Raw genomic sequence first — 24585 nt, 5'->3', positions numbered from 1 at the left:
CCCTGCTTGTACTCTCAATCTCTCTGACAAATAAATCTTAAAAAAAAAAAATATATATATATATATATATCCCCATACATACTGATTTTATTTCTGTAAGATTTCTGTGACATATATTTTTTCTAAAGTGTTACCAAGTTATTTTCCAAAAAATCTGTAACAATCCATATTTCTTATCAAGGGTACTTGCTCCCCTACTCCAAAATCCTCACCAACAATAGGTATTGTTCTCTTGATATGTGACCATCTAATGGGGTATAAAATGACAATCCTCTAATGCTTTATTTGCATTTCCTTGATTACTAGTGAGCTTGAGCATAATTTTATACATTTTGGTCATTTGGATTTACTTTTCTATGGTTATGTCTTTATGTACCCACATTTTTGTGTTGTGTTTTCCTGTAAGTGCTCATTTTATAGTATATATTATCACTACATCTTATATTATACATGTTAGTATAGATGTTAACTCTTTGTAACCCACATTGCAATTTTCTCCATATTTATATTAATATTTGACTCTACCCTTTATCACAAAAATTGTTAATTTTTGCTACATAGGTTTTCCCCGTCATTAGTCTATTTTCTCTCCCTCTCCCCACCTTTAAAATGATTTTAAACATCATTTTATATGTCACATCAAAGCCTTTAGTGTAAATTGGGAATCCAATTTTGTTTTCTTTGAATTGAAACACATTTGTCGTATATTGAATGTTCATACACATCTGGAGTCTCAATTCTTTTCTATCAATCTTGTTTATTCTTATTTAATGCAATTGCTTTTCTTATATTAACTGACTCGAGGGGCGCCTGCATGGCTCAGTTGTTAAGCGTCTGCCTTCGGCTCGGGTCATGATCCCAGGGTCCTGGGATTGAGCCCCATATCGGGCTCCCTGCTCAGCGGGAAGCCTGCTTCTTCCTCTCCCACTTCCCCTGCTTGTGTTCCCTCTCTCACTCTCTGTCAAATAAATTAAAAAAAAAAACCTAACTTGATTCTGATGGGTTTATAGTATATGCTGATATCTGGTGAGTAAAGTTCCTCTCAATAGTCTTTTTTTTGGGGTAGAATTTTCTGACTATTCTTCTATATGAACGTTAATTTAATCCAATTTTTAAATAATCTTGGGATTCTAATGTGAACTTAATTAGATTTATATATTAATTTTATTTTTTATCTTTTTTTAGGTAGGCTCCATGCATAGTGTGGAGCCCAACGTGGAACCTGAACTCACAACCCTGAGATCAAGACCCGAGCTGAGATCAAGAGTTGGACACTTAACTGACCCACCCAGGCACCCATAATTTTAAAAGATTTATATTTTTACACTAGCAAGTTTTTTTTTCATGTGTTTAAATGTCATTCAATTTCTTTTAATAACATTTTCATAGGTTCCCCCCTCCATGGTCTTTTACCTTTCTTGGTAAGTTTCGCTATTGTGAATTAAATATTTTTCCCATTAGCATTTCAGGGTGCTTATTGCTACTAAATTTTGTAGATTCATCTTGTTTCCAAATACCTTACAAAATCTCTCTTTAGTTCTGTTTTTCCTAGTCTCTGTGGTTTCCTAGGTATATAATTACATCAACAGAGTTTTCTATTTTCCTATATTTATACTGATTATTTCACTTTTTAATCTTGTCACATTCACTGGATCATCCAAGAAAATTTTTAATATCATATAATGACAGTAAGCATTCATTCCTGCTAGTTCCTGATTTTAAATGGAAGAATTTGATTTTAAATACTTGTAGGCTTTTCATAAATAACCTTCATTGTGTTTAAATAGTTTCAACTTCTATTTTACTGAAGAATCCTGATTAGGTATGGCTATTGAATCTTAGCAATAGTTCTTTCAGCATCTATCGGTATGATCATGTTTTCTTAATTCATTTATATAATTGTGTTAATAGATTTACTCATCAAAATACTCAATTCCTGGATACAGTTCTCTTTGCCATGGTATATTAACCTTTTTTTTCTTAACTGCTGTTTTTAGAATTTTCATTAATATGTATAAGTGAGATTGCTCTGAGTTTATGTTTATCAGCTTTTCATATTCATGTTATATAACGATATCAAATGAGTTGGGAAGTTTTTCCTATATAAAAAATTGGGGATAATTTAAATAACATTGGAATTATTGTTCTTGCAATCTTAGTACTTTTTATTTTTTAAGATTTATTTTAGAGAGAGAGAGAGAGTACGCGTGCATGGGGGGGGGAAGGGTAGAGGGAGAGGGAGAAAGAATCACAAGCAGACTCTGCGCCGAGCACAGAGCCCCTGTGATCAGGACCTGAGCAGAAACCAAGAGTAGGACACTTAACAGACTGTGCCACTCTGGCACCCCAAGTACTTTTTAAATTATGGATTTAAAAACTCACTTTAAAAAAACTCACTTTTATGTTCTCATTTGATAATCAATCTAACATTTTTTTTTTTTTTTTTAATCAATCTAACATTTTAAATTTCATCTTGGGTCACTTTCCATCATTTATGTTTTTCTAGGAAATTATCCGTTTCCTCTAGGTTTTCCAATGTATTACTTATACAGTTGTATGCAGCATTTTAAAATGAACATCGTTCATCATCTTATTTCACTTCTTGGCAGCATTCAACATAGTTGAAGACTGTACTTCTAAGTTGTGAGTTTATTAAATTTGTTGAATGGGTGTTATGGATTCCTATCTTCATTGTGATAAGGCAGAGGAATATATGATGGATACTAATGGAAAATTACAGGAAATTTGAAAATTTAGTGAATTATTTCTTGACATTTTTTATTTTCTCACTAGTACAGGGTTCACCTCTGTAATTATGCAACTTACTACCCTTTTCCCCTTTTCTACATATTGGAAAATTTCAGCCTTATAAGAGAGATCAGGAATTTAACACTGTGGCTGATCTATTTGACAACAGTAAATATTGAATTTGACAACGGAGAATACAGTCACAGATATACTCTTTTTATAAGCAAAGAATCAAATATTTAAACCAAAGGACAATTAGTGGGTGATGTCGTCTCTGAGTAACAACATAAATATGCCTCTTGCATACAGATTTTCAATGTCCTTCAAGACCGTAACTAATATAAAATGTCATAATACCATCGCTAATAATATGGACTACTTCTTATATTAAAATAATGCTTGCTATAACATGACTCCACTAAACTGGATTTCTGCAAAAGATAGAAGTACTCACTATCTGAACATGATAAAATAAAGTGAGCTTCCAGGAAAAGACTATCGTGACAAACTAAAACACAGCTTCAGATGATGCATAGCCAAAACAAAACAAAACAAAACAGCTACGGAAGTTCTCTGCAGTCCAACCTCTGGTGCAAAGGGACTCCATGGCCAGCAAGACAGGCAGTCATGGAACTGCGGCTGAGTGCTTTTCAAACAAGCATATTTTATCCTCCCAAAGGTGGAGGTCCTCTAACATGATTTGTGTGGTTTAAATCACTGTTCCTTTAGTTTTCCTCATACTTTAAACAAATTATGTAGTGAATTACCATCATTAAACTTGAAAAACATTTCAATTAAATGGAAGAACTTCCTATGATAACCCTCCAAATATCCAAGAATGAGTCAAGAATGAGTCAAGGATTTCCTGCATAAATTTTCCGCCTGGATAGTGCTAAACTTTTCACTATTTGAAGTGGAAACTGGTATCACCAAATGCCACACATATCCTGCCTTCTTAAACACCATATACTACCTATCTTGATTCAAATTCATCATGAAACATCACTTGTATAATCTGATCACAGAGATGCTCTCAGGGTCTGTGGTGTGCAGGATCCTATGTTAAATTCTCAAGCTGCTATGCTTTTAAAGTTCACATTAAATTTATTGTTTGGTTCCCTCCCCTGCTATCAGCTGTTACATTTTATTGTTTACCTGCCACTAGCAAGACCCTGTCCATTCTTTTGATTTTTTTTTTTTTTAGGAGAAATCAGATAACCAAATTCATCAGAATTAGTTGTGAAGTAAGAATAAGCAGACTCTGAAGATGGGGACCTGAGGCACTCAATTCTTAGATGTTTCTGGTAGTTAATAAAATACCCACCATAATTTAAGAACTCTATTGAACAGTAGAGTTTTAAAACTCTCTTTGCAGAGGGAGAGTCTGACAGCATGTTTCTACTGGAAAACTATAGGAATCACAATAAGGAAGGTAGAACTCTTTGGATCAGCAACTGGCTTAAGTAGCTTCCCATAAACTTATTAACAAATTAGGTTACAAAATACAAAAGCAATTCAATGAATCATCATATGAGGCACTGAATTCAAAGTTGAATTGTAAGGTGTTTTCGTAATACAACTTGCTTAATTACCCATATGAATGAGTCATTAATACCTCAAGCCTGCTCAACAGTTTTGGATACCTGATATTTTTGTAATGGTAGTGCTCATTTGCTGAGTAAGGCAATGAGCAGTTCCCTGGGTAAGGAGAAGCAGGCCTCAAAACAATCACGTGACAGTGACAGAGTTGTTTCTTAAAGGTTCTAGAAACCCAAGATAAGTATTTCAAGAGCTGTTATCTTCTGCTGTAACAATTCAGAAGCAGTTACTAGATACCCACTTTTTAAAGCAGACATGACAGAATTCTGTGATTTTACAAAAGGATGTGACAGCAACTGATAATAATGCTTATGTAAAGGGAGTCATTAAAATAACAGCTTGCTAGCAGCCCGAGGCTTCTGAAAAATCTGCACAGGTAGGAAAATATTTGGACACAGCTCTCTAACATATTTTAAAAATTGAAAATGTGGGGAGCAAAAACTATCCTGAGAGTATAGCCCTTATACTTTTGGGTGTTAAAGTTACCTTTTATGAGACAATTAATTTTCAATTCTTCATATATGTTTAGTTGACAAAATTTAAAGTTGATAATTTCATTTTAGTCTCCACATTTTTAGGAAATTTTACCTTCTCCTGTGAAATCTAAGTCTGGGAACCACTAGAATATACATGTTGTTGTGCTGCAGTAAGTAATTTTAAAGAAAAGCATTTCATGACCACAGACCATGGAGATTCAAACTTTTGGTAAGGATGGTTTTTCCCAAAGTCTTGTGATCACTAATGGAAAAATAATTGCTTCATCTGACAGTGAAGCCCCTTAAGAGTGTCAAAGAGAAGGCTGTAAGAAAGAACATCCAGAGCCATGGTGACAGCAGTGGTACATTTCTCCCTCTTCACACATGAGGAAATGTTAACTATTTTGTACATACACCTTGTAAAACTTCTCAAAATCACAATTACATTTCTAACTCTAACTTTAAAATTCCTGCTGTTGGTCACAAGAGTCAAGATCAAAGATCACACAGTAGAACCTATTGACATTACATGTAATAAATTACAAATCTAGGTACAGGACTTAGTGCAGGGTCTCGTGTATACACGTGCTTTTAGCTTTGATTATTATTGGGAGAATTAAATATGTCTGCCTCCTGTATCTTCTTTCTATATAAAAAAGACACAGTAAACTGACAGGATTGTACCTTTCATAGACAGACTTAAGGACAGCTATTAATGTAAGAACTATAATATACAATAAAACTAAATAGGCTAAAAAATTATAAAAGTTTTAAAGATTCTCCAGTAAGTTTATTTTGCAACCTTTTTGTATTTTATGTTTTACTGGCTTACACTGTTACAAAGAGGAAAACGTATATGGTTTTGAACACTGATTTATCATTTTAATATGAATTCAGATATACTTTATGTTTATTTCTAATTAACCTTCAAATTGCAGCAGCTCAGGAGTTTAGTATAAGTATTCTTGCCACCTCATCCCACCTTGTCACTGAGTCAAAGAGTTCAAGATACTTTTACAAAACACACACCTAAACAAACACAAACAAGCCTTTTGTAAAGTAAACAAAATTTTTATAATGTAAATAACTGTTCCTTTTTGGAACTTTCTATATCCAGTTCATGTCTTTTCTGAAATTGGGATATTCACACTTATTGGACACAGTCTTTATAAAGCAAAGCATTTATCTTTTTAAAAACTCAAGTAATTCTTGAGAGCAATATTTTTCTTACTGATCTGAAAAGAAAGGAGTGTGGACAGCCAAGAGGAAAAATCACTTCAAATGATCAAAACAGAAGGGGACTGAAAAATATTTAATAGTGTATGTAGGGAGAAAAACTTTAAATGTAGATTCTATAGAAAATATTGATATTCAAAGGAATAGCTTTGGGCCCACTGCCAAAAACAGATTTTTCTCAGTTAAAACCAAGAGTGTTGGTTTTATTTAGGAAGATACATTAAGTCTTTGAAGTAAGAATGAAAGGGTTGTACAATTTAATTTCTATATAAATGACTGTTTGAATATACAAAGTATCAAATATAAACAGTAGTGTAGCAAGAAAATAAATTGGCAGAAATAATTACTCAACCAGTAGCAATAATTAAGACCACCATTTGAAAGCTCTACACACAAAGAATGAAAAAATATTGTTGTAAGATTTTACAGCACACAACTAAATTCAATCCTAATTCATTACTATTATACTTCTTTCTTCTTCAGTATTAGTGGACCCACATTATCTCCTGTCAATTCATTGTGTTTATTATGTGAACCATCACAGGCAGGAAACTAGAAAGGAAAAAGAATTACAAGTGTTATTTTAAAAATGATTTAATAAGTAGAAATATTTGTGAAATGCTCTTATAAAGAAGTATATAACTTTCAAAAAAAAAATCATCAGATAGCTTTCCTGAGTAATGTATATTCTGCATCTAACCTAACTCATTCCAATCTCACAGCAAATCTAACAATTTTAAATAATGTATTATTTGACATAGATTTTATTTTATCTTGAATTATTCCAAGAGTCAATAAAACAGGTTTAAAGGGGGATCAAAACAAGCCCTTGTTCTCTGTGGAACCTCAAATTAGAGCTCACCTCTTCATTTATTTAAATTAGAAAAGAATGTACAGTTGACCCTTGAACAACACAGGTTTGAACTGTGCGGGTCCACTTAACTGTGGATTTTTTTTCAATAAACACAGTCCAGTACTGTAAATGAATTTTCTCTTCCTTATGGTTTTCTTACCATAGGAAGATAAAATTTCTTATTTTTTCTCTAGCTTACTTCATTGTAAGAATAAAGTACGTAATACATCTAACATACAAAGTATGTGTTAACTGACTGTTTATGTCATCAGTAAGGCTTCTGGTCAACAGTAGGCTATCAAGTTTTGGAGCCAAAAATTATACCCAGATTTGACTGTGCAGGGGGTGACTGCCCCAACCGCCACGTTGTTCAAGAGTCGATTGCAACTTAAATTCAAAATACATTATTTCATGTTTTCTTACTATAAAACTCACACATACTATAAAATTCTTGAAAAAATTTAAAAAATTCACTCATAAGTTAAAATAATCATGATTTTGATCTATTTTTCTTCTGCCTTTACAATGTGTATTCCTTTTTTAAAAAACAAAATTGGGATCATACTGTACTGTGCTTTTCTTATTAATTACATCATGCTCTCATGTCATTAAAACAGTCTTTAAAAACATGATTTGTAATAGCTTCCTAATATCCCATAATTTGTATTATACCATACTTTAATCATTTCCATTATCAGATCCAAAACTTTGCTATTACAAAAAAATGTTGTGATGAACACTACCGTACTTAAAACTTCAAATAACCTATGATCATAGTACTAGAAGAAAACAGATCTCACCAGCCACTTATAATACTCATCACTCCATACTCCTTATTATTTCCACATTAAAAGTCATCCATAATTATAGGTGCCATTTATTAGCTCATCTATATATAAGGTACTGTACATACAGCATCTCACTAAATCCTAAAAAATGTCTATGATGGTAACATATTATCAGGGAAAAAAAAACCCTGAACATCAGAGATTAAAGATTAAGTAACCTGCCCAACCAAAGTCATACTATCAGTGGCAGACATCAGCTCTGAAGCATCAGATTTCTATCCTTCCTTGCTGCTGTAACATTTCTAATGTAGGTAAGTATCCATCATAAAATGCAAACTTTAACTTAGGCATATAGATTTTCAGTACTGAACCCTGTGGAAAAACCGTTCATCTCCCAGAACCTCAAAACTGATGATTTAAGAAGCAGAACAACTTTAACTGCATGGTGTTAGAGTACATGGGAGTGCACATCTTACCGTCTTAGAACGCCAACACCTACAGTAAGCTGCTTTGGTGAGACACAGATCTTCAATGTTTATTTCATTCACCACTTTGGGATTTTCCTTTTGTATTTTAAGATTAATCAAGCTATCCTTCTGTTGTTTTTTCTTCGGGAGGAATGGACGAATTGCAAGGTAGCCAAGTAGTGCAAGTACACCAAGGAAAGGCAGTAACCGAAGCCATTCTGAAACTGAACACGTACAGATTTAACAGTGTGCGGCCCTCTTGTCACAGAGCTCAAACAGCACATGTCGTCCTTGAGCTTACTCTTTACCTATTCTTTACTTCTCACGTTAATCTCAAAACTAACTTACCTATAACACTATGTATAAGTAACACAATCAAGCCCCCTATACCTGAGACCACCTTGTTTTATCTGTGGGCTAACTTAAAACTTGTAAAACTGGAACACATAACTTTGAGAAATAGATCCTGTGTCAAATATCCTATTTCATTATCCTCACACTAAGTATATTTGTGTTTATCTTTGTTTTTATTTCAGGAATAATGATCACCACAATTACAAACAAAAGGGATATATTTTATAGGTTTAGAAAACATTTCCTCCATGTCTAAAATCATGTAACAGGGGCGCCTGGGTGGCTCAGTGGGTTAAGCGTTTGCCTTCAGCTCAGGTCATGATCCCAGGGTGCTGGGACTGAGCCCCGCATGGGCTCCTTGCTCAGTGGAGAGCCTGCTTCTCCCTCTCCTCCGGCTTGTGCGCGCGCGCTCTCTCTCTCTAATAAATAAATAAATAAAATCTTAAAAAAATATCATATAACAGAATACCCAAGAATGAATATTTTTACCCTTGATTTAGGATTTCAGACAGAACATGTCTTCAATGCTTTAATTTACATTTTGGTAAGACATAGTCATTCCTTAAGAAATGTTGTCCAAAAGCTATTATTTTAAAGAACTAACTGAAATCTTCATACACTGAATGTTCTCATTATTAGATACATCTTATTCCCTAAGTGTCCATTAAATGCCTTAGGAGTACTAAGTACTGTCTTGGGTGGGGGGGAGGTTAGGGAATATAAGTAAATAAATAAAATGGTCCCTAGGTCTATGAAGACAAACACATAAGGAAACCAAGATAAACATTTCAGCATGAGTTCATCAAATGCTGGCTAGTGCCATGCCTCTGCAGAGAATCCTTTGTTCTTAAAATGTTATCCTTTGACAATCTTCACTGAGCGCTTACCTGATATCTTGCTAAGCACTGTGTAGAAATAGCTTAGTCAAGAAAAAGAGAAAGGCATGCTAATTAATGTTAACAGACTATGCTAAAAGTATAACTGTATTACCTTATTTAACTCTGTTAAGCTGTGTTAGTTCAAACAGCTGTATTTGGTAGGTACCATTATTATTCCCATTTTTCATGTGGGTAAACTACAGCTTAATAAGCAGGTTTAGTGCAGGACAATAAATCCATAACCTGTTCTCAATCACCACGAATCAAATCTAACAGATTTAAAATTTTATCTGTTCTACTCTTGGTAAAACTACTCCCAGAGATAACTGTTCTTACTATTCAAGTATTAAAAGAAAAGGAATAATTTCTGTGGGCTCTGGGCTACTGGGGTAGTCCCTAGTTGTCTAGTACTTAGCCCTGGGTGATTAGGGCAGGAGAAATACCGGGTGCTATGTGAGAGGGAGATAAAGGAGGTGGTTGGTTTGCATATGAAAAGTGTGTTCACAGGCAGGTTGTTTACTATCTCTAGGAATTAGCTACTCCTGGGAAGGTGCAGGTTATTCTTGGCCCCCAAGATGTCAAAGCATCATAAAATATAGAAAATAAAAAACATGATTAATATACACATACAGCTATTAACTTTAAACACATTTAAATTAAGTAAAATTCAAAATTCAGTTTCCAAGACAAACTAGTTACATATCACCAGCTCAATAGTGACATGGTACCAGGAGCTACTATATCTGACAGCCCAGAGATCATTTCCATCATGTTTTTTGGATGGCACTGCTATAAACCATTGTTTCAATAAAGCAACATCTCTATAGCATAGCATGGCTGCTTTGACAGCTTCAGCACCCATCTCTTACGTACTTGAAGCCACCCAAAGCTACTACCTAGTAGCTGCGTTCCTGTGTTCTTTGCCTAAGGAACTCCTTCTGTCTTTCTACCTCTAGTCTATTGGACTAATTTGTGTAGACCCCTCAAGATTAGGGTCAAATATTGCCTTCTCCAGAAGTCTTCCTTGATTTCACAAAGCAAAATCAATCACTTCCTCCTGTACTTCCAAACCCTTTTTCCTAATGTTTCTTTTATCACACCACTGTCTGTCATCTGCTTATAAAGCTGACTCATAAGCCTGTAAGAAAAGGAGGTATGTCCTTACTACTCTCCCTGACACAAAGTAGATACCTCATAGGTGTTTCATGAATGACTTAAATGAATGAATGCAGAACATAAATGTCAGTCCCTTTCTCACTCACCACATAGTACTGTAATTATTTATTTACACTTATCTTCTAGATCTGGCAATGAATGTCTGACATTGCTATTGTCCCCAACACCCAGTAAAATATTTTGAAGTAGTAGTTATTCAGTAAATGTTTATTAAATGTAGAGTAACTTTAAGTATTATTCTGTATATTACAAAATTAAAAAGTCATGAGAGGTTAAATGACTCAAAGTCAAAAAGTAAATAAGTAAGAATTTAAACTGTAACTTAGATTCCTAAGTTTAGCATTTCCTCTCCTAGCCCACAAATCTCAGAGAATAAATGGCATTAATACTTTTAAAAATCTACTTCCGAAAATGTTGTTCTTTCAACATACTTAATTCCTTGGTAAAACATTACTCTGTGGTAATATGGTAATAAAAAGTACTATTATCTCCTACAACCAAGTAATAATTGATACAACAGTCTGAGTGCAATCAACTTTTTGAAGGTGATAAACTTCAGTTTAACTACAGAAAAGCTTAATAACGAAAAATAACAACAGCCTATGAAGCTTAATTAAATCACTTTAAATATATTTTAATATATTTAATATAATTAAATCACTTAAATATATTTTTAGTGAATAAATATGAAATACAGAAAAATCAAACAAGAAATTTAAAAAAATTTTAAGAATAGCTATTTCCTATGAACCTGCTTGATATATGTTGAGCTATCACAGATATTTTAGATATTCTGAGGGGAAAACTATCACCTCCTGTTAGGTATAACGTATATTTTGTACAGTATATTTTTTATTTTTATTGTTAAGAATTATCAAAAATAGCATTTATTTTACAAAATTTAGAAAAGTATAAAAAATAACTTTAATCCTATCAGTCAAGAGTTGGTAACATTTTACTTTTGTTTTTTTTGCTCTGTAAATATACGTTTTAAATACTTAAAAGCCAAAACTGAGACCATGTTGTATATACAGTCCATATCTTAGTTTTTTCACTTTATTTGAGGAACATTTCCCAATTTCTTAGCGTCATTTGGAAACATGAATTTTAATGGCTACATCCATCCATCATGTCCCCCAATCAATGTAAGATCTACAAAAGCAGACACCTTATTTGTCTAGGTCACCATTATATCCTCAGTGCCTAAATAATGCTTGCTTCAACTTATTTTATATTGAGTCCTAATTTATAGTTTAGCCTGTTGAGCTTTGAGTTAAGTGTTAAATTTGATGAGTTTTTACAACTATATAGACCTATAAACACCACCTAAAGCAAGATACAGGGTATTTCCATCACCCTAACAAGTTTGCTCTTGTACAATCCCCTCTTTCTGAGTTCTCTCGCCAATTTATGTACTTAATAGATATTACTGAATTAAGAAATCTGATCTCTTTGCTATTCTTAAACAATTCCTTTTTAGTTTTTTACTATACAGTAAGTACCCATGACGTGGAGACAACGTGCTAATGCAAGTGTAGCGGCCTTCTTATTTGTCTCTATGTACCCAGTGCGCTCAGTACAGTGCCTGGCACAAGAGCAGGATTTCAATACCTCACGAATTCAGTTTATCTGTTGTATAAATCCAGATTTTCATATACTCGGAATTAGGTTTCTTTGGTCTATAAATCAGAAAAACATAACTCATTCATTTGTTCAACAATACAAGTACCCACCACATCCCAAATATTGCATTAGGTGCTGGGGATTCGGGCTGATGAATAAGGTCCCTGCTTTCATAAGGTACACATTTTAGAGGAGGAGATAACCACAAACAAGTAAACAAATAAATAAGCAAGATAATTTTAGACTATAATAAGAGCTATGAAGGAAACAAACAGGATGATAAAAGAAAGAAAGAGACTATCCTAGGGGCAAAGCAGTAGACTGACTGCCACTTCAGGTAAAGGAGACAGGAAGGGAAGAAAGATCTTTAAGCCAAGACCCAAAGGAAAAGCTGGGGGCTCAAAGACTTGAGTAAAGAAATTTGAAGGCACAAGGAAGAGTACATGTAAAGAGACTTCCAACTTCATTGAACTGTTGAGAGGAATGAACGAATGAAGCTGGAAACCACTCTGTAAAAACTATTGAGCACTATGCAAAAGAAAGCTACTAATGCATTCTGCCCTGAAACTACAGTTATGTAAATATCGGTCTCCTCATCCACTCTCTATCCTTTAACAGAGACTTATACAAGCCAAGACTTCAATGAGTTTTAACTGAATTGAGTCTGTACTCCATTAAACTGGTATTTAAGGTAACTGCCATTAGGTATGCACTTGTTTGCCTTTGTTCAAGGCTTATGAATGATAACAGTGTAAGTTAAAGGACAAAAATTCTTTTTAAAATAGTTAAGAAAAAAACTTTAAGCACCCTCAAGAAATATAAAACCTCACAGATTAGGTGATATGACAGGTGAAGATACAAAAATTACAAGACACAGTCCCTACCCCAAAGCAGCTTTTCATCTAGTAAGGAATACAGATCTATAAAAAAGGATTACAGTGCTGTACAGTATGTGCAATTATAAGTAAGCAGTACAGAAGACATGATTAACTCTGTAGGGATGAGCAGACTTTACAGAGAGGACCTGGCACCTAACCAGAGTTCTGAAAGATGAGTAAGAGTATAGGAGTCCACAGGCTTATGGGAAGAGGGGCTACATTTCACACAGAAGACACAGCATAGGTAGAGGCACAGAGATACGAGGTGCATGAAAAGTAAGTGCCGCAATACTGCTGGAATATGATGAAATAGGAGGGACTGTAGAGGTGATCAGGTGCCAGATGATAAAGATCAACAGGGTGGGGCGCCTGGGTGGCTCAGTCGGTTAAGCGTCTGCCTTGGGCTCAGGTCATGATCCCAGGTCCTGGGATGGAGCCTGCTTCTCCCTCTCATTCTGCCTGCAGCTCCCCCTGCTTGTGCTGTCTCTCTCATTCTGTGTCAAATGAATAAAATCTTAAAAAAAAAAAAAAAAAAAACAGGTAGGTAATAATCTATCTGTACATAAAAGGGAACCATTGATATTTCTGAATATTAATGTAAATGGAAAGCTATTCATTTATGAAATCAGATGGAATTATGGTATCAGATGGAAGATGGACTGGTGGAGAGACAGAGGTCGGAGCAGAGAGAGCTGGTAGTGTGAGGACAAGATGCAAGACAATGTTAGAAATCCACTGAAATAATCCCCCCAAAAATCATGCAAACTTATACTAAGGCAGTGGCCATTAAAGTAAAGAGGACAAATGGATTCCCTAAAACTGCCTGAACAGTGTATGTGTGCATGCATTTTTTGAGGAGATAGTCTGATGCTTTCATTGGGAACACTGAGTAGGTCTGTGATCAATCTGCACTTGCCTTGAAACTTAAGAACTATGAACTCAGGAAGTAAAATCAATAGGATTGGGTGAGTGATCAAATATAGAGGAAGCGAGGCTCCTTCATGATTCCCAGATTTCTGGTTTCATTGTCTGGATGGATGGAGATACTGGTCTCTAATTTAAAAACAAAAGAGAACATAAGAAGAGCAATTTTAAGCAGGAAAAGACCAGTGTAGTGTTGTAGAAGAAAGGGGAAAAGATGAGGTGTTGACATCCTTAAAGAATATAAGGGAGAGACTAAAGGTCAATAGTTACCAGCAAAAAATTAGGGATACTGATGGACGGCACAAGTCATAGCTTTCTTTCAAACAGTGTAATAGTCCAGTGTGGAAGCTGCTCTGCAGAGACCAAAAGATGCCAACTCTCTCTGCCCCCTCATCCCAGAAAGACAAGGAAAGATAGAGAAAGAAAAGATACCACTGAGAGAGCTACAGGCAGGGGAAGTGACTTCCTCAGGGAGAGCTCTGTTTCATTTAAGGCAGGGAGGTGCGTCCATGAAAAATTATGAAGTAGACAAGCCAGGAGTAGAAGATAACAGTGTGAGAGATCAAGGGTTGGAGAGCGTGGGGTGTAGGTACTTTTGGCTATAATTAAGTCAAGTACATGCAACTGGCTGACCTCAACATTCAATCCACTAAAAAGGTACCCATTTAGGCAACATTTTGCTTACTCATTTGAATGTAAAAAGCTTAAATTTCCTTAAAATTTTTCCTTTATTTCAAAAAAAAATTTTTTTTTACTTAAGACCTTCTTCCTCTACCAGTGAAATTTTCCTGTTTCCAATTTTTTTTAAAACACCTGTTTCTAAGTTAAAAAAAGAAAAACGAGACCACACTAATACTAAAATACCAAGCAGAGTTCTAAATGTGTTTTGTAATATTCTACTTCCCACTATTAAGATAAACAACAGACTAAGAAGGTAGAGTGAAACAACCGGTACCCTCAGAGAAACAAAATCTACACAGAAAAGAATATTTCAAAGCAACCTGAGTAGCAAGCAATTTTAACGTGAATTTTTTGAAAGTTTAGACACTGTTAAAAGAAAGTATCGCCTCAGAGAAATAGAATTCAGTTTAAGACAGGGGAGGTTCAAACTTTTATAAAGACAGGCTACCTATCACACCGTATTCCTGACCAAGATATATAAACAAATACTATGTTTTTATCATCTGTAAAAGCACACATAGACACACACAGATCTCAATGAGGAATTATATTCTAAGAAACTAGGATAGACTTTTGCCTTCTCAAAAGGTGGCATATATTGATACTATTAAAATAATGTTGGGAACATGGTTGCTGATAAATTTAATAACATATTTTCTTGGTAGGTAAGACACAGAAATGATTTCTATTTCTGAATTGTAAAAAGAGGAAAGTAAAATACTTTCAAGGGACGGTTTTACTATTACCACTTAAAATCTAATACAGACTGTTCAGGACCAAAGGCCAATAAAATGAAATTAATGATCAATTTAAAGACCTTTTTTCCCCTCATTATTATGAATAGAACAGTGTTTTGGTATCTAGTACATTTCCTGGACCAAGTACTTAATAAATACCTGATGACTTGAGAAATTTACACTGTAAAGTAGTTAGATGGCAGAAAATGTTTTAATGAGACCGAAATTGTTCTCCACAAAGGCTAGTATAATCTTTAATTCTTTAATTACACTGACTTAAGTAGAGTTGGTCTAACTAGAAAGAGGGAAAAAACTTTTATAGTCCTATAGGAACTATGTAACTATTTTCCCAAATTCTCAAACACAGCTTTTTAAGGTAAAATTCTTTGATGTTTTAGAAATAATATTTACATATTAATAAATGCAACTTTCTAGTTTGAACTTAATAATTTCTTATATATCTCTACTGAGAAAATCTTTTTGTTCCATTTCTTTAAAAAAAAAATTGTGGTACATTTTACATACAATAAAATAAAACAAATCTTAGGTGTTTAGCTCTGAACTGTGACAAATATACCCCAGTAGCCTCCACTGAAAATGTAAAAACACGCAAAATACTCCATCACCCAAGAAAGTATTCTCCTGTCCCTTTCTAGTCTATCTCCCCACCACTGATGTCTACAACCAAAGCTTTTTCACTCAACATAAAGTTTTTGAGATTCATCCAGTGGATCAGTAATTCATCCCCTTTTATTGCTAACCAGTATTCCACTCTGAATATACTATAATTTGTTTATCCACTCTCCTGTTGGTAGATATTTTGGTTGCTTCCAGTTTGGGGCTATTAAAAATAAGGCTGCTATAAACATGCTTGTAGAAGTCTTCTTATGGATATAGGTTTTCAACCCTTTTCCACTTCTAAATTATTCATTCAAAATTGGCCCTGTCTGGATAAACAGAGCTAATGCCTTTAAAGCTGTGAGCTCTGACATGTTTGTGCTACTCTGGAAAAGATATTGTCTTGGGATTCACTGCTTTATCTTTAGGAGCAAAACCGTTATGTTTCAAAGAAGCAAACAGGGTCAAGGAGGGAAGAGCTACTATATTCAAAGTTTCATAGCAAGCTTTTAAATCTAGAAGTAAACTGCTCATGACTTTTGAATAGGAAGATTTTGTTGTTGTTGTATTTTAAACATAGAAAGCTTTTTTAAAGGTCAAAGTATTAGAATAGACTACTTCCAAAGGGCGGAATCATACAAATTTATCTTAAAAGACTCACTGTTAAACATGTGACCTAAACAAAAATAGATCAGTTGTTTCTGATAGATAAGGACTGTTTGTAAATACTGTATGGTGATTAAGGATCTCCAAGTGTTTACTAAGAATGCAGAGTCATCATGAGAGAACCAACTGCTTTAAAAAAAAACACTAGATGAAAATAGGGAAGAAAAAACAGGCAATAATGTAAGCTGTAACTTTGTTCTAATTTTCAGATAGAAAATGAAAACACTTTTGGTTTCTTAGACATTTTAAACATTTGCTGAAAAGTGATCTTCTAGGTTACTTCAACAAAAGTCTAAGTATGGATTCTATAAGTAGCTCAATCAAGACAGATAAATGTAATTAGCTATTACAATCTATTCTGAAGGGAAGACTCAGAGTGGAAATTGGTCAGTGGGAATCTTATTCCATGGTGCTCCAAAACAAATTCTGCAACTGTTATATTGTCTTTGTCCAGTATGAAAGAGACTACCTCATTTGTTCATAAAGCAGTTATTACAAACATGTTTCCTAATAAGCAATACAATGAGAACTAAAGTATAGACACATTGTAATGGAACTTAGGTACATGTTTTTAAGATATTTATCAGAGTTGTCACTATTTCTGAGAATCAGTCCTTACTTTAAGAGGAAGTTACTATATGTTATTGATTTAAGGGAGAAAAGGTTTAGGCTGAGGTTCCTTAATGCCTTTAATAGGAATTAAATATTTGTTGACAGTGGAGATCTTCAAGAAAAAAAAATATGCTTCTAAAATCTAGCCACTCAATCAAATTATATACTTTCTATCTGTTCCAACTACACTCTGTTTACAGAAAATTGAAACTAATATAAAACCAGCCACCACTGGAATCAACACACAAAATTCAGGTTATACTGGATGGGGTTAGGAGTAAGGGGACTTCTTTCTTTCCTGTTAAAAACTTGGCAGTTAATTTGGGCAAATTATTAATATAAGTTGACAACTGGAAAACAATGTCACAAAACAATCATATTCTTCTGATCTGGTATTACCATTTTGGTGAATACGTTCAAGGGTATAATTCAAAGGAGAAAAAAAAACTCCTAACAACTGGTATAGGGCTACTTACCACTGAACATTATGAATAAAATCTATACATGCACAAACATTCCAAATTTCCAGCTGCAGGGGAATGGTTAGGCCTACCGTGATGTTAGTTTAAAATAGGATTAGGATTATATAGTTGTTAGAAAAAGATAAGGAATATATTAAAATATGGAAAGTACTAAAGTAAAAGCAAAGATAAAGGGGAAAAAAGTCAAAATTTTATAGAACTGCAGAAAATCTATCAGAATAATAGGATCAAAAGAAAACTTTGATGTTTCTAAATACTTGACTTGAAACTTTTTTTTTCATTTTATGTTACTTTTATGCTGATTATGATGTTTAGATGTTTCTTTTAATGTTAATTATTCAGTTACCATGCTTTCTATTCAATTACATGTTTCCTACTAAGCCATAAATCGAAAAATCTCTAGGTTTGGAATGTCATCTAATTTACCTCATCTAAATCTGTCTACTACCCGACTCTGCCTTAAAAAACAAAAAACAACCAAAAAGAAGCCTTCTGTGTGTTGGGGCTGAAATCTACCTCCAAATAATTTTCACTAATTTGGTCCTAGTTCTGTCTTTTGGTCTACACAGAATAAATCTATTCTTCTTCCACCAGTAAGCCTTCCAAATGCTATGTTTCATGTCAGCTACCATAGAACTTCAGAATGCTCCAGCTAAGCAACCCTATTTATCTCAAAATTATCGTAATTCATGTTTCATTCCCTGACATTCAGGACCTGAGTTCAAAGTTTGCCGAATCAATATGGTTTTTTCCCCCCTCACCGTCCTAATCAGTCTCAGTCTGGTTGACAAATACCCCACTTACACTGTAACACCCAAAACCCTACAAAATCTTCCAAGTGTTGACTGCATTATGGAAATTTTCGTCCTTTAGATGTAAAATCCTCAGTTGTGGGTTTTTTTTTTTTTAAGAAGGGATCTTAAAAACAGAATGTTAACATATATTCATTAAATTTCCTTATCTAACATTTGGTCCATCGTACTAGCCTTTGAACACCTGGCTAACTTATCTTTCCTCAACTCAAGTTACCTTAACTACCTCCAGGCCCACAGTAATGGAGTTGACCTCAAATGCCCCCGGGGTAGTTGAAGTCTTCTCTATGGGAGTGGAGGTTAGTCTCCAATTTTGCTACCGAATAAAACTGCCATACACATATTGCGTGTATGGCTGTGTTTCCCCCCCCCCCCCCCCCCAAACACTCACACGCTGCGGGTTAAACCCCGCTGAAAGCTGGGAATGCCTGATTCACAGTGCCTTAGATAACGATGACTTATCCTACTTTAACATAAACAACCACACTGCAGCAAGCGATGAGAGATGGAAGATATAGGCCCGCTACCAACTCAGCACTTTCTCTACAAAAACCTAGTCTCCCATCACGAAAGGCCACGCAAGAGCCACTAGGACAAGGACGAGAAGAAGAATCACTCGCGCTCCAAAGCTGCTGCGCCGGCGCGCGCCCCCAACCTCTGCGCACAGGGTCACGGGGTCACGCGCCACACGCCAAGCCCCGCCCCGCCCCTTGGCCCGCGGAGGTTTAGACCACCCCCCACTCCCACCTGGGCAACTTGCAAGCATGGGGACTGGCCGAAGGCGGGGATTACCTGTGAGCCGGGCGAACCCGGTAACGCTCTCGGGGACAGGGAGCCGCTTTAGATACGCCGGCAGCTGCACCTTCACGATGCGGGCCACGCTCTCCAGCACCATCCTCGCCAGCAGCGTCCACTACCCTCCCAGCTCGCGCCGTTCTCCGGCCGAGCTGTCGCGCCTGCGCCGAGAGCGGAAGCGGCCGGCGGGCGTCGCGGCCTGGGTCCCGCGGCGGGCTGGAGGGGGCGGCGCTGGGGGGGGCCCTCGGAGGAGAGGTTGACCTGCTGGGCGCCGATTGGCAGCGGGCGAGTGACGTGCGCGCCCCGCGGACGCCAAGGGGGTGCGCGCGGCCGCGAGGTGTGGAGCCTCGGGAGTGGATGAGTAACAAGGCCTCCGTGGGATTTCGGTTTTGAAGAGGGCCTGTGTTCACGTTGGGCCTTTTACATCTGTAGACGCTCGAGGCCAGCAGAAAGGATACTGTGTCCGATGAGATAAAGCATGTGAGAGTGCTTTGTAACCGGAAAGTGCCTTTCAAAAGTGAGTTTCTCCTGGCGTCGCTTTTTACTTCGGCCCCTCTCGTCCCGGCCCCTTCTTCCCGGAACCGGTCGGGTGCCATGGCCCTAGGATTGCATACTCACCAAGAGCACCCTCCCCAGCTACCCGGCAGTGCCTAACTCCGTTCCCTCACCCCTACAAGCCAGGTTTTTAAAAAAGAAGTGAAAATACCTAAACGACTAACTGCTTAAAGCTAACTACTCGACAGTTTTGTGCAACCCTGACTGGTTGTTTTTTGGGTTTTTTTTTCTCCTTAGATATGACCCGTGATAGTTTTTTAGATACTTTCGGTTCCTTCTGCAGATCTTTTTTCTTTTTTCAGTTAACTAAAACTAGGAAAGTGGTAAAAGAATATAAACCTTTCAAGTGACTTTTATGTTGTAGGATTTCTGCTACAAGCTAAAGTATCCGTGAAGATCTTTAAATTTAATTGTTTATTAATAACTTTTTTAAAAATTGAAGAAAGGAGACAGCTTCACTTCCTTGCAGCGCTTTCCTTGACATGACTTTGTTTCCTATTTTTACTGAAGTGTGAAATATCCGAAGTAATGCACTTGCTGATTGCATGTTGTGTATGTGGTGTGCTATCTTAATACGGTGCCTCCTTACCGTTCTGAACTCGACCTGACCAATAACCTGCAATACCAACGAACTGCTCATGGTGCAGTATTTCATTTTGTGCGACTTAATATAACAGCCAGTTGTAATAAATACGTTTTCTCTTTATTTTTCCCTGGGTATTTTCATTTTAAAGTGAGAAAGGGAAGACATTTTTTTAAAGTCCTTCTCTGGAGTCTTCAATATATGATGGTTTTTCACTAAAAAAAGATAACCGTCAGTAAGAGAGTTAGTTGAAATCTAGATAAACCAATTTTCTATCATTTTACCCTGTTCAAAATACAATTACAATGGAAATTCAATGAAGATGTTTAGGTACAGGTCATGAACCAGAGCAATATAGAAGGTTATATACAAAGTGATGATCAAAAGTTTGTTTACAGTAGGATTTCTTTTAAATTTCCTGTTGGGAGCTTACTTTTGGTTTGGTGAAAGAAGGACCCGGAAGCTTGTTTATTATGAATATGATATTCTCAGATATTTTTGTCCTTTGTTCTTTTACGGGTTATCTTTAATCTCTGTGATCAGATGTAGAAGTACCCTTGGGGAGATGATTGACCTACAGGTGGGTTGGGAGTGAGGCAAATTAGGGGAAGAAAGGCTTGGCGATAGCCCCTAAATATTTGTTTCTTAATTAGAGGCTTTGTAGCCTTGACAAGGGCAAAACGAGCTGTGTTGAGTGAGATTCTTTAGGCTTCTAAGGTTTTTCTTTAAAGCAATTAAAAAATAAATACTTCAGTTAAGAGATACAGCATAGTAAAATGTTCGAGTGCCAAAGGTACAATTTGATGTGATCAATATATATAGAATATATCCAATACCCGAGAGAGCTTCTTTTTGCCCCTTCAAACCATGTCCCCCTACCACCACCACGACCACTACTATTCTATCTTGCTTTACATGTTCTTGGGCTTCATATAAAAGGAATTCTACAGCATGTAGTTCTTTTGTGAATGGCTTTTCTGAGCAGTTTATGTGGATAGCTGGTTTGCTATTTCCAAGTAGAAGAAATGTAGTGAGTGGGTTATCCACATTATCTATCTTTTTTTTCCTTTCTTTCTTTCTTTCTCTCTCTCATATCTTAAAATTTAGAGAAGATTCATTACACGAACTACATTAATGTATAAAAGCTGATAGTTTCCTAACCCCACCAATAAAATTCTTTGTGTGTATTTTAGGGAATATTTTCTTTGATTCCTTTTACTTTAAAATTTAAATCTTGTTTCATTCATATTTTTTTAATTTTGCATTTCATTTCCACAGCCCTGCCTTCTTGGCAGTACATGAAACAGAGGGGCTGAAAATAATATCCAACACAGAGGTGACAGGCTTATCTAACCACTTTCTGACATGGTGTCCAACAAAATCTGGTTTTATTAGTGTTTATTTCTTATATTTAGATGCCATCTTTAAAAGACATAAAGGGGCACCTGGGTGGCTCAGTCGTGACGCGTCTGCCTTCGGCGCAGGTCATGATCCCAGGGTCCTGGGATCGAGCCCCACATGGGGCTCACTGCTCCGCGGGAAGCCTGCCTCTCCCTCTCCCACTCCCCCTGCTTGTGTTCCTGCTCTCGCTCTCTCCGTCAAATAAATAAAATCTTTAAAAAAATAAATAAATAAAAGACGTAAAGATATTTTATGGTTAGAAAAGGCCAGACAAAATAATATGTGAATAAAGCTGAAGGAGTTATTATTTAGTGTTAAGAATTTGAATGAGGATCAGTAAATCCTCTGCCTACAACTGTCCTAGCTAGACCCAAGTCTCTAATTTCTTAACTAGTTTCCTTCTATAAGCTCATCTAGTCCCATGAATTCAAATGTGATCAATAAGTTGATGTAGCCCAGATCTCTCTTTCCAGCCCAGATTTCTCTCTCTTTTTTTTAAAGATTTTATTTACTTGACAGAGAGAGAGACAGCGAGAGAGGGAACACAAGCAGGGGGCATGGGAGAGGGAGAAGCAGGCTTCCCGCTGAGCAGAGAGCACGATGCGGGGCTCAATCCCAGGACCCTGGGATCATGACCTGAGGCGAAAGCAGACACTTAACGACTGAGCCACCCCGGTGCCCCCCAGAGTTCTCTTGTACTGTAAATCCCAGATGCCTCCTGGACATCTCCATTTATCTTTACACATTTTGCTAATGCTTTGCTCATCTTTTTCATTGATTTATGTTTTCTGGAAAATAATACCTGGTTGGTTATATTGGTTACCTATTTTCTTCCAGTCTAAGCCTTTTCTTTGACCTTTGTTTATGGTGTCTTTTCTTATACTGAAATTTAGTTTTAATGTAGTCAGATTTATCTTTTCCATTATATTTTGCGCTCTGGGTATCTAAAGAAATCCTTTCCTACGTCAAAATAATAAAGATTTTTATCTATCTTTTTACTAAAAGTTTAAAACTCTTATTCTTCACATTGAGGTTTTTAATCAACCTATTTTTGTGCATGAGGTAGAGATCTAATTTTATTTTATTTTGTTTTATTTATATACGTACAATTGTTCTAGAAGCATTTATTGAATAGTTTAACTTAAATGTCACCGATCTCAAAGCAGGTTCCCACACATCTGTGGGTAGTTTGTTCTTTTCCATCAGTCAATTTGTAGGACTTCTGTGACATTACCACACTATTAAAATTGCTACAGCTTTATAGTAAGTTAATGCCCAGGAGGATATTAACAACAGTTAATATCCACATATTTTCTTCGAAATTATCTTGGAGATGCCAGTTATAGATAACTGTATATGAATTTTAGAGTTATCTTGTTAAGATCCATTGCAAAAACTTAAAATTGAGTTTTATTGAAAATTTGTTAAGAGACTCAGTTTCTCCTCTAATATGCTGATATTAATGGTTGTTATGACTAGATATAATTAATAGTTTTCATTTGCTTAATGAATGGTTACTGTCATCTGTATCATCATCATCATCAATGAATGAGCCTTTACTCTGGCTTTGAGATCTTAAATTCAGAAATACTACCTTCTGACCACAACCTTGTATATCTCTTTATACACCTTCCACTCCCTTACTCCTATTGAACTTATTATTTGACTTTATCAAGATATTTAGTGTTGAAACCATCTCTTTTTCTAGTCTGTCAGTCCATTCCCGGTTTTATTTACTTTTATCATTCCTTCAAATCTTCACTATTTTACATTACTTATTTATTAAGCCTTCTAGTTGTCACTACTAGGCTTACTTTGAGCTTTGATGACCCTGAATTTTAGTTAACAGATAAGCTCCCCTCACCAGCATCTCTGAACATGGCTGTAATTCCTCGTATAATTAGCATCTGCCCTGCTCTCCAAGGCCTCTGCACCCCGTGTTCTAGAGCTCATCCTCCAAGACCTTGCTTCATCAATTATCTTCTCAAATTTTCATTTTTCTTGCTCTCTACTGGCCCCACAAACTGGTGATCTCCAGGCTTTTAGATTTCACCAATAAGTTTTTTAATTGAGATAATCAGCATAGGTTTGCCAACTTTTTATTTTGTCAAGAAAAGATATTTAAAAGCAATATAACAAAAAACTACTACTACCTACTATTAGAAGGTAGTATAACTTAACAGTTAAGACCATGGACTTTGGAGCTAGGCTGTTTAGGCTAGAATTCTGGCTCTGCCAAAATAAATTATGTGACTTATAAGAATATAGATAATACCTACCTCTTAAGATTGTATTGCATATACTAATTCAGTGGATTAATACATAGAAAGCAACTAAACCCACCTGACACATACACATGCACAGTTGTGTTACCTTCTATCACTGTCGTAATTATGTTTTTACATCACTGTTAGCACATCTTGTTTATTTTAGCTGCACGTGGTGTTTTACAGTGGCTGCTGTGGGGCTGCGTGGCTGGTGTGATGATAGTGCAGTGTGTCAGTGCGAAGCACATGTCTCTTGGGGGTCTTACTAAGATTGCTGGAAATACAAAATGCTTAAGGGGACCCCATGCGGATTTCTGGACTTCTTCTGTGTATCTCCTTCTTCCCTTACTCCACTCTACAAAGATAGCAAGTAGAG

General features: G+C 35.9%; 2 protein-coding genes across 2 annotated transcripts in view; one reads left to right on the top strand and one right to left on the bottom strand.

Annotated features, from left to right (window-relative positions):
• Positions 1-2329: 2329 nt before the first annotated feature.
• Positions 2330-19640, bottom strand: CISD2 (CDGSH iron sulfur domain 2). Its single transcript, XM_032400917.1, has 3 exons — positions 19401-19640; positions 8177-8391; positions 2330-6611 (listed from the first exon to the last, which is right to left on the bottom strand). Exons 1-3 carry the CDS (start codon positions 19501-19503, stop codon positions 6522-6524), a joined length of 408 nt encoding a protein of 135 aa, XP_032256808.1. The 5' UTR covers positions 19504-19640; the 3' UTR covers positions 2330-6521.
• An 81-nt stretch (positions 19641-19721) lies between these two features.
• The window catches only part of UBE2D3 (ubiquitin conjugating enzyme E2 D3), a 74541-nt gene continuing 69677 nt past the window's right edge, over positions 19722-24585 (top strand). Inside the window, exon 1 of the mRNA XM_032400915.1 lies at positions 19722-19920. The gene's annotated coding sequence lies outside the window, so the exon portion shown is untranslated. The remainder of the gene's footprint in view (positions 19921-24585) is intronic.

The sequence above is a fragment of the Phoca vitulina genome, unplaced genomic scaffold (assembly GCF_004348235.1).
Source record: "Phoca vitulina isolate PV1807 unplaced genomic scaffold, GSC_HSeal_1.0 scaffold3, whole genome shotgun sequence".
NCBI classification, from domain to species: domain Eukaryota; kingdom Metazoa; phylum Chordata; class Mammalia; order Carnivora; family Phocidae; genus Phoca; species Phoca vitulina.
This window is presented reverse-complemented; position numbering and strand designations above follow the sequence as displayed.

Excerpts from the sequence above, each read along its gene's own strand:
- CISD2 (XM_032400917.1), bottom strand. The coding sequence starts at position 19,503 with ATGGTGCTGGAGAGCGTGGCCCGCATCGTGAAGGTGCAGCTGCCGGCG. Across the intron at positions 8,392-19,400 it reads CGGGTTCGCCCGGCTCACAG|TTTCAGAATGGCTTCGGTTA; the intron begins GTAATCCCCGCC and ends GTACGTGTTCAG. Across the intron at positions 6,612-8,176 it reads GGTGTTGGCGTTCTAAGACG|TTTCCTGCCTGTGATGGTTC; the intron begins GTAAGATGTGCA and ends TTTCCTTTCTAG.